This window comes from Girardinichthys multiradiatus, chromosome 15, assembly GCF_021462225.1.
Source record: "Girardinichthys multiradiatus isolate DD_20200921_A chromosome 15, DD_fGirMul_XY1, whole genome shotgun sequence".
NCBI classification, from domain to species: Eukaryota; Metazoa; Chordata; class Actinopteri; order Cyprinodontiformes; family Goodeidae; genus Girardinichthys; species Girardinichthys multiradiatus.
This window is the reverse complement of record NC_061808.1, coordinates 4,836,176-4,853,305: the sequence shown is the minus strand read 5'-3', so window position 1 is coordinate 4,853,305 and position 17,130 is coordinate 4,836,176. Positions and strand designations below refer to the sequence as shown.

General features: G+C 38.3%; 1 protein-coding gene across 1 annotated transcript in view; it reads right to left on the bottom strand.

The window, feature by feature from the left end:
* The window catches only part of clvs2 (clavesin 2), a 52,768-nt gene extending 50,529 nt beyond the window's left edge, over positions 1-2,239 (bottom strand). Inside the window, exon 1 of the mRNA XM_047387290.1 lies at positions 934-2,239. Within this exon, the coding sequence (XP_047243246.1) occupies positions 934-1,322 (389 nt within the window). The 5' untranslated portion in view covers positions 1,323-2,239. The remainder of the gene's footprint in view (positions 1-933) is intronic.
* Between the last annotated feature and the right edge of the window lie 14,891 nt (positions 2,240-17,130).

Genomic DNA, 17,130 nt, shown 5'->3' with positions numbered 1-17,130 from the left:
TCGAATCATACGGACATCCACCTTTACCAAACCACCAGCCCCATCTAAAGAAGAGTATCACCTAAGCATGATGGTGCCACCACCATGATTTACTCTGGGTAGGGTGTTTTTTTAGTGAGGCAAAATATTGATTTTGTGCCAAACATCCTCTTTAGAATTATGGCTCAGAACTTCCAATTATTTTTCATATGATAGTAACACAATATTCCACAAAGATTTAGCAGATGTTGCACAGGCTTGGATGTTTTATTTGAAAATCAAAAGGTTTCTGTCTTGGATCTCTACTCTTCAGTCCAGACATATGGAGATAGCAGGAGATCGTTGTCACTTGAAGAATGCAACTTTCCTGCAAAATTTCTACTTTGGCTTTTTATCAGTTTTGAAGAAACATCAGTGTTTCCTACATCTTAATTATTGATGACTGTCCTGCTGCCCAGTAGGGCAGTGGTTGGTGTGACTTAATATAACGCATTTCTAACTTTGCTGAAACAATTTAAGAAATCGTGATTCTTGCTTTAACACAGCAGAGTTCCCTGATGCAAGAATCAAGATCCAACAAAAAGTTTCAATTGGGAAGAATTGTTTCTGATCAGTAAAGAAAATGCACAAAACCCAAAATTTACTTCAATTTGATCTTTCAATCAAAATAAATAAAATCCATGAGCCCAACAGGTCACATATGTTGAAGTGTCCACATACATTTGTCCATTTACTGTCGTTAATAACCATTTTGGAAATGATTAAATCCAATCTGGAAGTTTCACAACCGTTTAGACAAGGTTGCTGCATTGCTTAAGAGTGGTGCTGAATGGACAGCTCCACAAGCCTGAGTCATTTATTTCTGGGGATTCACAAACACGGATGTGTTTTTTCTATGATTTTCGCCCCAATTTCCTAAAATGACAAACAAAAAATAGCCCTAAACTTTATTACCTGCTCTGGTCCCAGTTGGCTGCAAACAGGACAAGGATTTTTCTGCCGTATTTGTCCAGATTAGAGAGAACGCCAGGAAACCCATCCTTCAGAGCCTGCTTGATGCCCGGGTCGGTGGCCTTCAGGTTTTTGAACATGTCCAGGTTCTGCTGCCTGTACTCGAAGTACTGTGCCAGCAGCCGAAACGCCTCAAAGTGGTTGAATTTCCTCGCCCTAAGGAATCTGAGGATGAATGCGTCGTCTGTCCTGAGGAAACCGATGTCTGGCCGAGTGATGATCATGTCACGGACCTCCTGGATGTCTTGGTGGAGAGTCTCTGAGTTTTCCTTCAGCTCCACCTTGGCCTTCTCCAGGGTCTCTGGAGAGAGGCCAGCCTGCAAATGAGTCATCGTTTGCAACAGCTGTCCCTCCGCGGGGGTTCGCGCTACAGCAGCTCTCAATAAAACAGCTGAATAAATGGTTACCTCTGGCAGCAACAGGGCAGGGAAGTGCACTGAGTGGCTTTTCTCTCTGCTTCCCTGATCAGTAGCTGACTTCAGATGGAGGCCTGCTGCTCTGTAGACGTAATCCACCCTGAACTGGCACAGAGACTGCTGCTCTGATGATCCTGTGATGCATTATCTACATTTGGGCCACTCGATTTTACGCACAGAATCATTTTTAATTCCACCTCCAAATTTTCAACTTTATTAAAATTTCCCACTGTGCATATGAAGAAATCACGTCCTCCAGGCTTCAGGCAGCACGTCCAACCTGCTGATCCGGGTGGCCTGAGCTCGGAGCCAACAGACAGCAGCTTGCCTCCATGTCAAAGCCTCTCTGCTCTCCCTCTCTCTTTCTGTGACACAATGACGACGACAGCATCACCGTCTCTCCGAGCGGCACTCGAAGCGGTCGGGCAATGCGGCACGACCCTGCAGCCGCTGCTACATGAACACCACCAGACCTCCGCCTTTAAGGCGCATCTCCATCCGCCTTCTGAAGGCTCCTGCTGCTGGTGGTGGTAACAAGAATGGAGGCTGATTTTGCTGCCTGGTCCTTCGTCTTCAAGCCAGTTTAAAGCATCCACTCTTTAATATTACCCACAATTTGGGAGTGAAACTAAAACGCGTCGGAAGGGGGGTGTCCAGTAGTACACAGGTGTCCCGTCTGGTTTTATTTCCTTCCTGCCTCTGGTTTCTGGCTTTTTGGAGAGGGTGGGGTGGATGAGGAGGGGGATTATCGTCTCCGCTCCTCCTGGTGCTGCTGCTGCTGCCGTCTGTTCTCTGGGAAAGTGACTGACATCCATAGAGTCTCTGCTCGGCGCTCCTCGGTATGTGGATATCACCGGTGGGGGGGGAAGGGAGGTGGTGCGAGGAGGGGGTGGAGTGAAAGATGAAAAGGCAAGAGAAAGAGATACAAAAACGGGATGCAAGGAGAAAGAGAGGAGAAGGAGGCAGTGAAATGGAGAGGTAGCTTAGCCAGATGGAGGATGGAAAGTGGCTAAAAAAAACAAGTTTGTGGTCTATAAAATAAAGGTAAAACAGACGGGGGTGGACTTTAGTTAATGGAGGCCTGAGGCAAAATTTGGGGCCCCATTTTCACCTTTCAGTGGCCCAGTTTTCTATGTTATAGCCCTTGTGTTAGCAGCTTTCAGCCTTTATCTAAAATGTTAACAAATGCCTGTGAAGAACATTGAACACATTTTGCAGTTGCAAAAGAAAATCCGATTTTATGTTTCATTAATCTGTAAAAGAAATACATATTCTCACTCATTTCCAAAATCACGGGTGCTTTAACAAAAACAAAGTGATCTTGCTTATTTCTGTTTATGTTGATGATCGTGGCTTACAGTCAATGTAACCCAAAAAGTCAGTTGTTCCTAATATGCTATGAACCATCCAGGACATTTTAGAGTACCTTAAGTTCCCTCTGCTGACGAGCTTTATGGGGAAGCATTTCCAGCAGAATTTGGCACCTTCTCACATTGCCAACAGTGGCAGTACCTCCTGGTCTCACTGATTGATTGGCCAGTAAACTGGGCTGAACAAAACTCAATAGAGAATCTATTCTACGGTAGCAGCAACAGCCTTTCTTGAGCAGACATGTTAACATTATACTAAATCATATTTAGAAATCAAGATTACATACTTTGATCAGCACCACAGCAAATAAGAACCTGAGGTGAAAAAGATGCATGTAAACATTTCCTTACAAAGACAAAAAATCAGGCTTTATTCTAATGGTTCATAATTTCTATTTTTCAGTCAAGGCACTATATAAAACATTGCTGTTTTTTAGCACATTTGGAAATGAAGGATTTTCCTACTTTATGCAGGTTAATAACTCAGTGCATCTTTAGTAAACTTGTTTTAGGTCTCAAAAACTAAAAACTACATTCTAGTAATATCCATACATTAAAAGGTAGTTTATATAGCATCAATACATAACAATTATCTAAATGCATTTCACCAGACACACAAGTACTAATTATATCCATCTATATAGAAATATATAAACTGATACAATCAGGTCACGTGAACAGATTAAATCATACACATTCCAATTGGATTATAATTAAAGTACAATACAGTCAAATGCAGTTGATCTTATGCTGTCAGCTGGTGATAGGTTGTGTATCTAAGGCAAACCTGCCTACTGCATAAAAACCTTGAAATGTTCTTGTATATGTTTGTACAAAATTGTCCTGCCTGTGAAAATATAAAGAATTCAATATTTGTATTAACAGTGTAATTTATAAATGTCACTGAGTTACATTAATCACAGGAGATGTCCTCCAACTCTGCAGATTTTTTTCAGATGGAGTTAGTCTAGATCATATTTATGACCATATTTGCAGTTTGTTGCTCAAAGTTTGATGCTTTTATCACTTTTTAAAAACATTATTTACTAAGATCTTAACTTTTCCACATTTCGTCATGTTACAACTACACAATTTAATGCATTTTATTGGAATTTCATGGTGTACAACAACACAAGGAACACACATCTAAAGTTAAAGGAAAGATTGCATGGTTTTCAAATACTTAACAAATACAAATCAGAAAATTTATGAGGATTTGTTGTGATATATATTTGGAAATTTGACCTACCGGTGAAAACATGCAGAATTCTAAATCTATCTGTGAAACATGATTAAGAATTGGAACAGAACTTTATTAAGTCTCTACCAACTGATATTTAGCATATTTTTAGGGTAAGACTTTGTCCAGATTTTATTTATGCCAGCTTTGTTTGCTAAAAATTCTGCTTTTATCACCTAAAAAGGAACAAAATCTGCTGTTTGCTGATATCTATGCACATAACTGGAGCAAGAGTGCGAGGAAGAGGTGGTGCTCAAGTCAAATTGTTCGATTCCAACGTTGCTACTTTTTTAAATCAAGAAACATAAAGATCTGTTAATCATCTTTCTGAAGCAAAATTATCAACTAAACTTAATTAACTTCAGTCTATCAAGGGAATTTTGAAGCCATTTTTGAGCGTTTGTTGTTTAGCCAAATAGATTTGGGCTTTAATTTGACCCGGGAGTTCCAGAATGGTTTCACTTTTATGTCTTAGTAAAACCTGGCTTTGAATTGAGATAAAGTAATTATCAAAAAAAAAAAAAAGAACCAAATGAAGAGGATGAAAGGATAATCTGTGTAGCCTGAAATGGACAGGCTCAGTTTAAAAGCAGGAAAAGTAATTTTCAATTCACGTTCAACCCACGTTTGTTCTGTGACATAATATGTAAGATAAAACAGTAGCGAACATGATGCTGTGCAGCCACAATAGAAAGCAAGAAGGGATGGAGTGTGTGTGACTAAAAGGGAAAGTTCAGAGAAGGAGGAAGGGAGGGGGAGGAGCTGACACCTGCTCAGCAGCCACCAGACAGCTGGACTTTAAAATGCTGAATTAATTTCTTTTGTATCCGCCTGATTATCTCCCCTCATGGCTTTCAGTGTCAGTGCAAATGGTGGAGCGTTCAGCTCAGTTACCTTCACTGCTGCCTGTTAAATCAGCAGTCGAGACAAATCTAGAACAAATAAAGACTAAATAGAGCGCTCACTGTTGTGCCACAGCATTCTATAGATGGCGGTGCTTATTTTTTCCCATCAGAACAGCTATTATCTTAGTATATAGAGCTTAAAGCTACAAATACATAATGTATGATATAGTGCAATTTAAATCATTACAACAGTGGGCCTGCAGGATATTAAAAAAATCTTGTGATGGTGCAACTATTGGTAAATAATGTGATAACGTTAGTGGTTGTGATATGGGGCCATTTTCTTCTTTTCTCTCTTTGTCATCTGTGCTTCCATCACTCCTGACCTTTAGCATTTTGGGCAACATCATCTGTGTCAAGTGTGAGCATTTGCTGCTATGAGACTCAATCCAACTGACTAAATATTAAGTAGGCATGCAAAATGCAAGTTATAACACTTGGAATATATTAGACAACAACTACTGCAATCTAAACAGTCCTTTGTGATATAAATATTGCACACACTGATTTTGCACACACACTGATGGCGATGATATATTCACAGTATATTATGCAGCCCTATAGACAGATATAGACCAGTATGCTCTTGATTAATGTATTCCTGATGCTCAGAGGGGTTTTTTGCATTTGTATGGACTTCAAAAGTAGAGCTGGTAAAAGATTTCTTTCTGATGGTTGGCTGATATGCTTCTGCTTTGATGTCAATAAGTGTGTTAAAGCATGAACATTCATGCATTGAAGTTCCTCACACTGGTAAGGGGTTTTATCCACTACATTTAACTGGTTTCTAACACTAACATGAGCTAGTTTAAAGCATTAACCAATGTGGGCAATAGGTGAGGGACTCGAAGAACATAGGATGCCTATGTGCAAAAAGGTATTTTTTTACTTTTAAAATGATATAGATTATTACTTTAAGTTGTTTCTGAAGCTTTAACCGCTTGCGGGTATGTGAGCAACTACACGTTAGGAGTCAGGAAAATTAGATTGTGATCCTAAGTGCACTTGGTCTCTGCAGCAGGACGACACTCCAAAGCACATCAGCCAGACAACCCCTGAATGGCTAAAAAAATAAAAGGAATAGTCACACAATCACAGCATCTCAATCAATCTGATTGAGATGCTGTGATTGTGTGGCAATTCCTTTTATTTTCATCTATTTTTTGTTTAGTTTGTGACCATTTTGCTTTCAAAATTTGAGAAGACCCCAATGTGGCTGAATATAATAATCAGTTAATTTTTGTGTGATATAACATGTGTTTGATGATCTGAAACATATAAGTGTAACAAAAAGGCAAAGGCAGAAGAAATTTGTAAGGGTGTAAATAGTTTTTCACAGCCCTGTATTTCACTGTGGTTGTTGGACCATTTACTTCCTCCCTAACCCCAGCAAAGCATTTTCCCTACAGCCATATAAATAAACAGTGCAGAGTGTGGCATTAATAAACAGCAGGGTAAAATGCTATTCAAGCCAATTCAGTATATTTGCAGCACCAATCACAATCTAGAGAGACCAATTATGCATTCTTTCTCACATCCTTCTGTTATTTACCAATTTGAATCCAGCTCAACGCTTGTTACCCTGGTGTTTACTGCCCTCACTTTAATCTCTTGGTTGGTCTTGTGTTTTTGGGTCCTCTCGCATATTAGTGACACTTGTTGGAAGTTAGAAATTGCCTCAAATGGAAGAGTTTTAATTGCATCTGAAATAGATTTCCTGCAAAGCCTAACTTGAATCACCTTCTTGAACAAAGTGGGTTATTTGGGTATGAATCAGAGTAGAGTAAATGCTGATCTTCAGAGAAAGGCTGAAGCTGTTTGGACACAGAGGAAAGATGCATTTTTTAGATTTCTCCCAGGAAAGGTTTTTGAGACCTGCACTTTTGGACTGATAAGATAGGGCCAGATAAAGGACCCTCATAAAAATTCACGGTCGGCTTTTAAATGCCTCTGAGTTAATCCAGGAAAATCTAGGAGAGGATGATTCGGAGATCTCTGCCGAGACCTTCATCTTGGCAAACCAATCCCAAAGACATAGTGAAAAATTGATAAATGCATAAATTTTACACATTTTGATACCCGCTTTTATGATCCTATAGGGCTTTTAGGAAAAAAGATTCAAACCTCTGAAAATGGTGGAAGAACCAGACAAAGACACAGAACCAGCTAAAAACTTGTTTTAAGCTGTTTATTTTCTGATTTCTGTTCCATGACCTATGAATGTGTCAGTTCACTGCTAAATACCGCCTGAGGGAAGTAATGTGTGTCCAATATCCTGATCCAGTTAGCAATGGCAATGTTTTCAAGCCTTTAAGTGAGAAATTAATTCTCAATAAATTTGTCTGAATTAAATCCAAATGAAATGACCTCCCCCTCACAGCAACACTGATTCAAACATGCAGTTAAACTCCACAGCAGCACAGTATTCTCCAGGCATGTTACTGTTTATTTATCTTCACCCCAAAATCTAAGATTTCTTCCAAATGTTATTTTACTTCTCATGTTGAGCAGAAAGCATTTGGAACTGCATGAAGATGGTTTGGAAAAGATCCGGATTGTGGGGGAGCGTAAAAGGATAATGGAGTGAAGGTAACAGAGTTGGTGGATGGATGGTGTCTCAGAATGTGTTTTTAGCTGTGATGAACAAACATAGGAGCAATTTGAATGCATCATAGAAAAACATAAGCAATGGCCAATGTGTTTTAGCCAGTTTTTCTGTTTTTTGTTTCTATAGAATGGTTGGCAAGAGCACATATCCAAGAAATTCAAAGTCAATGAGGGTCTGCTGACTCTGTGCAAAAAAAGATTAATCAAGTCTGTCAACAGCAGTTTAGTTTGATATTCATCAACTATTTTTTCATGCTAGCATATTTCTATTCAAGGTCAGGGGCCTGGAGTCTATCCCAGCTTTTACCTGGTATGAGGATGGGTATAAGTCACTCATCTAATACAGAACTATCACAAGGATAAAATAAATCTCGCATTCGTCGTCTTCCGCTTATCTGGGACTGGGCCGCGGGGGTGGCAGACTAAGTAGAGACGCCCAGACTTCCCTCTCCCCAGACATCTGCTCCAGCGTCTCTGGGGGAAGCCCAAGGCGTACCCAGGCCATAGACATAGGCCCTCCAGCATGTCCTGGATGGCCATCCTCTGGGCCTCCTCCCAGTTGGACATGCCTGGAACATGGAAGACATGCCGTGGGAGGCATCCAAAACAGATGCCAAAGCCACCTCAACTGACTCCTCTCAATGTGGAGGCGCAGCGGCTCTACTCTGAGATCCTCCTGGATGGCCGAGCTCCTCTCTCTATCTCTGCGGAGGAAGCTCATTGCACCCTCTTGTATTCGGCTCAGCTCTCACCACAACGGACCAGCACAGCTTTCTCATTACTGCGGTGGCCACACCGATCCATCTGTCGTGAACCAGCAGGACCATGTCATCTGTGAAAAGAAGAGACGGAATCCCTTGGTCCCCAAACCAGACCCCCTCTGGCCCTTGGCTGCACCTAGAAATTCTGTTCATTAAAGAAATGAACAGGACCAATGACAAAGGGCTGGCTGTTGGAGTCCACCATCCACTGGAAACTGGTCCGACTTAAAGGGAACCAAACTCCTTCTCCGCTTGTAGAAAGACAGGATGGCCCCCTAATAAAGGGCCCCCAAGTCTGTACTCCTGAAGTGTGCCCCACAGGGCACCTCAAAGGACACGGTTGAATGCTGGGGCACCCTGTAGAGTGTGCAGAGCAGATCTCATCCACCCCCTAAGCCTTGCTACCATGGAGCTTTTTGACCACCTCAGTGACTTCAGCCTAAGTGATGAACGAGTCCAAATCCAAGTCCCCAGTCTCTCCTTCCACCAGAGAAGACATGAGGGCAGGATTGAGGAGGTTAATAATTGCTTAAAAATAAACAACCTGAGTTCCATATATGTTCCATTTATATAGACTACTGGAGGAGCACAAAATAAATCCACGCAAACATTTGGTGAACATGCAACCTCCACACAGTCCAGATTAGAACCACTAACTTTGCAGGGAGGCTAAACTTTCTTATGTGTAAAGATACACATTTCAAACACATGTGATAGAAAGATACTTAAAAGCGAGGTTCTGTTTACTTGTGAGAGGATTAAAATATAGAAGACATCTCAGTAGATTATTATTGAAAAGTCAAATCAAGTAATTCAATTCAGAAGTTAAAACCCATAGTTTCATTTACACAGTGATATTTTTCAAGAGGTATTTTTTGTTTATTAATTTTAATAATTATGGCTTACATTTAATAAAACTCAGTTTTGTTGTAATAATAAATAAATGTAATAAATGGTAATGTTGAAACATAATGTTTTGGCCTCTACAAGCATGGGGAAGACTGCCAATTTGATCATTTTCCAGCACAGTTCTTGACACCTTCTGCAAGGAGGGTAAGCCACAAAAGGTCATTGCTAATGAATCTGGCAGTTCACAGAGCTCTGTATGCGATGTCCATATTAAATGACAGTTGAGGGGAAAGAAAAAGGTGTGATGGAAAAGTTGCGCAGCCTTTTCATATCACCGTTGTAAAAGCTCATGGAAGAATACATGGATAGAAAGCAAAGAAACATGGAATATCAGTAAACTTGATCTTATGTCATTTGCTTTTCAAAGATCTGGATCAGAACCCAGAACCAATAATTAGAATCCTACACTGCCACCTGCTGGTCAATTCTTTGATACTCGACTTTTCTGTCTGCAAAGTCTTTCGTTTTATTTAGTTAATATTACTGGCAAATAAATTAGTTTAATATTTTTAATAATTTGTTTGTTTCACCTGCAAGTTCTGTCTTCTCTGAATAAATAAATCCTGTTACACAGCATCTGTGTGATTTACCTGTTGCTTTATAAACTGAACAAAAAGACTCAGCATCTAAAATATGTTGTAGTTATGATATTTAGCTTCAAAACCAAAAAGTTTTATTACTTTTTGTAGTTCTGGTACAGAAAGAAATATATGTAACCGGTTAAAAAATGGTTCAGATTTTTATTTAGGATACAGTCCAATGTTTCATTACTCCAAGCAAAAACGTTTCCTATCTGCTGTGCTAATGTTGGATTAATAAAGACAATTTCTATTCCTATCCATCAAAAACTCAGGTCATACATCATATTCACCTGAGCTCATTAAAATATGATCCTGCATATTACAGTTATAAACCCTAAACTCTTCCAATAATTTGAATGTCACTATCCTGAAATAAAACCAGTAAGCTTCCTCTTTAAGACCATAATACTAATGTGACTTTAAATCCATGCAGTTAGCGCTTTAATCTACAGAAACCATCATCTACAGCTTAAACCAAAGTATACAACTTGATGAGCAGCAGATGGCAGCATTGTTAGTTACAATACTGTGAAACCTAATTTTTCAGCAAACTGAAACAGCTGTAGGTAGGATTAATAATATATAACTGATTTACAACCTTTAAAAACAGTTTTCAGTTTTTATTTTTTTTTACCTTACATAAAGTCTTTATAACCTAGTTTAAAAAACAAAAACCTGGGAAACGGGGACATTTACAAGTTCTAGGCTTTAGGTTTTATTACATTATCTTGCAATTCATATTGGCCATGTTTGATTCTAATTATATTAAAAACATTATGCTTATACTGCCTGTTAGCCACAAGGATTTTCTCTTTTTTCATCATATTTAAAAATTGAAACTGAAGATGGAACAGATTTATGATATTGAGCTGTTGGGAGAGCTGAAGGAACAGAAGATTTTTGACAGATTGTTAAACAATTTCCCAAAACAAAAACAAAGAAAAGAGCAAAACTGGAGGAAAAGGTGAAATCTGTTAAACTGGTGACCCATCTATGAGTCTCAAGTGGAGATGTTTCTCCACATGGGGTTTGTTGGAACCCAAGGTCAGCACAGTGCTCATCAGGTGGAAGAAAATGGATTGCAAGCACTGTAGCAATCAAAGACGCTGGCCAACATCCCACAACCCTCTGCTTCAAAACTAACTTCTGTGGGGGCAAACCCAATGACCCTGCAGGCAGAGCAAACAGGGGGGCTGGGTTCCTGGAAAATGGGAAATTGGTCGGTTGGTTGGAGGAATAAGATGAGGTGAAGAAAGATTAATAATTAACAACTGACTTAAGTGCGTCTCTCCTTGAATTATTGCCTGGTGCCCATCTGTGTGGTATAGTAGGCACATTAAAAGAAATGATAAAGTTAAGAAGATTAAAGTAAAGTTTTTACAATAAGTCAGTATAGTGTGTTCTAAAGACTTTCAATTTATATGCAAACTAAAGCAAAAAAAATCAAGTTTGTATATGTATAGTCCATCCATCCATCCATCCATCCATCCATCCATCCATCCATCCATCCATCCATCCATCCGTCCATCCATCCATCCATCGTCTCCAGCAGTCATTGTGCGAAAGGCGGGGTACACCCTGTACAGATCACCAGTCTATCACAGGGCATGATAAGAGGATCAAGCAACTAAAATCACTTTTTATCTTTTATATCTTATGAAGAGATTGAACACTGGCAAAGAAAATAAAAATAATATAACTGTTTTGTACTGATGTTGCCATATGCTTTGGATCATTTTCCTGGTTAAAGACACAAGACGAGACATTTCCAGTTTCCCAGCGGTGGCCATAAGAGTACATGTTGCCATGCATTATAACTACAGTCATATTCAGTAAATTAGAGTATCCGTTCCAATAAGGCTTGTTCATCAGATTAAAAGTACCTTTTAAAAATAAAAATGTTTGCTCAAGCCCACATTTCTGTCTTAAACATGTTTTTTAATTTGTCTGATGCTATATTTTAATCTTAAATGCCATGTTTTCATTCGCTGTAAGCAGAAAATCATCATATTTAACAGACATTAGGCTTGAAAACATCAGTTTGTTTGTATTTAATCTATGTATTGTGTTTCAATCAGTGAATTGAGTTACTAAATTAAATTAAATATTTTCTAATTTATTGAATTGATCTGTAGATTCCCTGGCGTTTGGAAGAGAAACAGGCCCACAGCATCACCAATCTTTCACCATTCTTAACAGTGGACATGAGATGCTTTTTCATATTAATCCTCAGGTATTTGTCTACATTGCCACTTAGCTTACAGTGGCATTAAAAAAATCTATATTTTAAAGAATAAAACTTAACATTTGATTTAGATGTTTTGAACTTGTTCCTAATTGTCTACATGTCCTACACACGGAGAAAAAATCCCACCACTGTAGTAAGATTACACTTTTTTCAATGGCCACATCTTTTGTGCTCATTCATAAATTCATCAGTGCAGAACAATCAGAGCGTTGTGTTCCCACTCAAAGGATTTACTCCAGTGGGAAATGAACAACTGGTGTTACTGGGTGAAATTTTAATTGGAGACAAGAAAAGACTTAACCGTGTTGTTGGGATGTCAATAGCTGGCCTACTTCCAGCTTATTCATACCAAACACACACACAAACACACACACATAAACAGAAGTATATACAGTATCAATATACCAGAAAATTACACTACTTTCTTAGGACTTAAATGGTTTTATTTTACCATGATTCAATTTTTGATCAAACTATCTTTTCTCAATGGGATGAAGACACAGGCTCAGAAGATGCTAAATTAAATAACTGATTTATAAATTAAACAAGACAAAGCCTAAATAAATATATACGTTAGAAAGTCAGTAAATATGTACGTAGATTAACTGAAATGTAAATGCATGAATCAATCAATGAACAACAGCCTTTACATGTTAGTAGGAAAATAAATACATAATTGTTTTCCACTAGCTGTATACTAGTTTCAGCATATAAGTTACTAAATAAAAAATATGCAACAAACAAATTAATAAAACACTAAATATATATTACACTAAATATCATACAGACAGGCATCAGAGTTGGGTTAAAAACTGCCACAGGCAGAGACAGGAATCGGTATCTTTGCTCAGTGCTTCTGCACATTTAATCTTGCTCAGAACACCTTTGAAGTAAAGATGCCATCAGGTCGGTCTATAAAAACAGGTGATCGTGTCTAAAGGTGATCATGCACCAGTACAAATTGGGGAAACGCCAGTTGGTGTAGGAAGGTCAGGATTGATTGAAAACACATTTATAACATCGTTAAGGTACAAGGAATAACTATGTGATGAGGTGGATAATACCATAGACATTGTTGTCATTTAGTCAAAATAGAAATATCTAACCTAAATCTTTACTTTTGAATATAAATAAAATGTTGGATTTCAAACTGTGGTAACAGTTAAGAATCAGGGTTTAACTTGTGTATTTTTCCACAATCACTTTCTTCGTTCCCTTCTTTTATTCTTTCCTTAAATTAGCATTTTGTTTGGGTGGATCCTGTTCCAAGTTGGCACAGTCACCACAAGAGTGAGGTAATGGGTTCAGAAGCGCCCGATTGGCTGCGGGAGACCTGCCTATGGTGGTCCCACACAAAAGACAGATCTGGGCTACAAATGGGCTGAGAGCAAACCTCAACCTAAAGGTTGACCCCCTCTAGTGTACACATATACACACATGCACTACACTGAAATTCTTTGCCTCTGCCTCCCTCGCTGATGAAGGAGGCCATTCATGCCTAGTGACAAATTACTACTGAAGCATGAGACTAAAGAGACCCCCCATCTCTGTGTTGCTGTCTCCATCTCTCTCCATTATCGACTGTGTGAGACTTGTGGGACAGAATATCACACAGGACACCAAAGCTATGAAAGAAGCCTTATGTTTAGCTGCTCTGAACAGAAACAGAGCATTGTCAGACCTGAATAAACTGAATTGTTATTGCATAGTTTAGCCTTGAAGTAAAGGTTGATCTTTCACTGTAAAGAGTGGTCAGAGCTTGATTTGTCAGTGATATGTAGAAATGAAGAGGATGGTAAAAAGAAAGATTACAGTCAAAACTCTAAGGATTGATGTCCTGATAACTCAATATATACACTTTATAGACAACCTGAATTAATATTATGTCTATTAGCATTCAAAGTACCTGCATGATGACCTAGAAGAAGAACCATACTATAACAATAAGACTTATTGTTTGACAGAAAGAGATTTTCTACTGTCAAAAGAAATAATTTCTGGTCACATGTCTGATTTTGTTTCTGCAATGTTGAGGAAAACCTGCAGATTATTTCATTTTTCAGTGGCTTACTACATAAGTAGAATTGCATAGAAGAAAAAGCACAGGCAGACAACATCAATGTGAGATAACATTGCAGGAAACATCTAAATGAGATTTAAAAGAAGGAAGGAGAGTAAATCGACAATAATAGAATCAACATGTGGTCATGCATAAAATATCTTTTTTAAAAGCAGACTGTTTGCCTTCTGCAAGGTCAGAACCAGTGTGCTTTAAAAACAGGGACAGACATACAACAGTCTCTATGACTGAAGTTAAGTTAGTGTTGCCACAGTTTTAATATTTTCTTTCTAATTAGCCAGTAACCTTGTATTGTATGCTCATTAGTACACCAAGACCAGAAGCAAGCTATGCAACGGGCTTAAAAAGGTTTTCATCTCTGTCTTTCAAACAGCAGCCTCTGAATTTAGTGTCCCAATAATATAACATTTACTTTCCAGCATTAACTTGTTCCGTGGGTAACTGGGTTTTTCTAGTTCACTTATATAGAACGTTTAATTTAGATATTGTGAATTTGCTTTTTGAGGTTGATATGGGATCAGTGATTTGAATCTGTGTCTTAATATCTGAAGATTTCCTTATTTCTAAACAGATAGTGGCAGGAGTAGAACAGATTTTTGCTAAAACACGGTTGTTTAGGCTCAATTTGAGACATATATAAAAAGGTAAACATAAGCTGCACCAGGGACAATGCCACAACCAATGCATCAACCACGGTTTTAGACTTTACATGAAAAAAACGTATGATAAAGTTTCTCTACCTTTTAAGCAACAGGACAATAAAGATAAAATAAAAATATGATTTTTTTCTGAGCTTCCGGATAGCCATTAAAATAAATGTCTTATTCCAGACAATCAATACATTTTCACCAGATGGCATTTAAGATCTAGAGAACAAATTAGCCTCCATTATGCTGATAATAAAAGATATATTCAGGCAGAAGCTTTTTTTTTTAAGAGAGGGTAGTATTTTTAAAACCTAAAGATGCTGAAAGGGATTATCTACATTGGATAAAGGTGATCTGAAGCATGCACACAGACACAGAGATTCCAGCTCCACAGGAGAGGGCTGCTGGATGGTTATGCTGTCCTGACAGTAATCCTCAGATCAACTGGTGTGGGCCTCCACCACTCACCCAGAAGAAAACTTTACAAACCTGAACATGTGGGTCAGTGAGCCAAACGAAACCAGTCATACAGTTTAAGACGGCAGTGTGTCAGCCTGAGGCCGACCAACAACAGTGTTTCAAGAACTGGTCTTGGTCATTTCTTACACTGCAGCTCCTCATTCTACCTTTAAGTATTAAATAAGTTTCAACAACAATAATTATACTGGGAAATATTAAACTTTGTTGTTAAATCTGCCAGTTATTTGAAAATGGTGTTTATAGTTTTATATTTCTATTGTCACCAATGAAGACAGAAACTGTTTTTCTTTGTATGTGTGTGGCCATAACAGAAAGAAAGTACACCTTCTGTCATTTAAACACATAAATGATCTGGGCCTGTATTCACAAAGAATCCTAAGATTAATAGTAGCTCCTAGTGACGTCATTCTAAGAAAAATCTTAAAATTTCTCGAATTCTAAGAGTTTTCTTACAATTTTCCCTCAGTAAGATAAAACATTTTTACGAAGCATCTTAGGCCTTAAGAGAGCTCCTATTGTTAGGAAAAGTTAAGGGTAGTGAGTAGGACTTTTAATAAGCCTAGCAGGTTTGTAAGCAGAGAAGATGGAGGAAAGAGAGAGAAAAAGGAGAGATATTCTCCATACAATGAATAATAGTGAATTAATAAAACGCTCCCGACTTGATCACACAGGGATCCAGACTAAACAAGGGAGTAAGTGAGCATATAAATTTCTATAACAATCATACAATTATTAATATAGAGATAAGATTAACTTTATCATCTCCCGTCTGTGGAGACGTTCTCTGGTCTTCTGCTATCTCCTCTCTAGCTTCTGACTGCAGCAGGTACCAGAGCTGCTCACATTCCAGGCTGGTGCTGACTCCTTGACAGGATTTTTAGGCTAAGATAGGAGCTCTCTGAAAAGGACTCTGAGAATCTTTGTGAATACGGGCCCTGGTCTTAACAGGTCCTTACAAAACTGAACATCACCAGTTCTACTGTGTCATTAGGTAGACCATGAAACCTGTTCTTTTTACCATATCTATATCTGTTAGGAATACATTTTGGAAATTATGGAATTAGATTAAAGTTTTTCTTGCATTAGCATAGTGACATAAAGCTGCATCAGATCATAGAAGTGCACTAGCATGGATTGGGCCCAAAGAGAATTTCTCCTTCTGCATATCACCCACATCAAATGAGGTCAAAGTTCTAAACTAAGAATAATATAAAAATAACAAACATCAACAACCATGGTTCAATTTTCCAAACCTGCAAATATCAGTAATCACTTAAAACACTGGTCTCCTTTTCATACACTGAGCAACATGTGATTGAACATAAACTAGCATGTGAATGCATGCAGCATAAATACAAATACATTAAAGCTTGCAATATTAACAGCCAAACAGAATCCGATTACATCAATCTAAGTCTAATCTAAACTCGACATTCATCAGTACTCCAAAAACTCTACCATCAGGAAAGCGGTAGTGGAATATCAGCTCATTACAGTGTGTGACACACCATCAAAAGCGAACATAAGTACCTGCAGAACAATGGAGCACTCCCACTCCCCACTTTGAGTAAACATGCAAATTAGGGCCGAAACAATGAATCAGATTGATCGTGACTAATTTAGTAATCAAATAAAAGTTGGAACTGGAGCACACAGACACTAAAGCAAGCCATTTGCTGAAAGAATAACCAACTCAGAGCTGTAATTGAACTAAACTGTACAAAGAAATGTATATATTTAGCATTTAAGATGAAAAACATTCGTTGTCTGTAAATGTGCTCTATTCAGAACTCCTCCTAGTTTTAGCTTCACGTGGTTCAAATGCTGTAAAAAATTTTGTATTAAGCACCTTTGCCATCTGATTATTAAATCGATTGAGTCAAATAGTCAACAGAT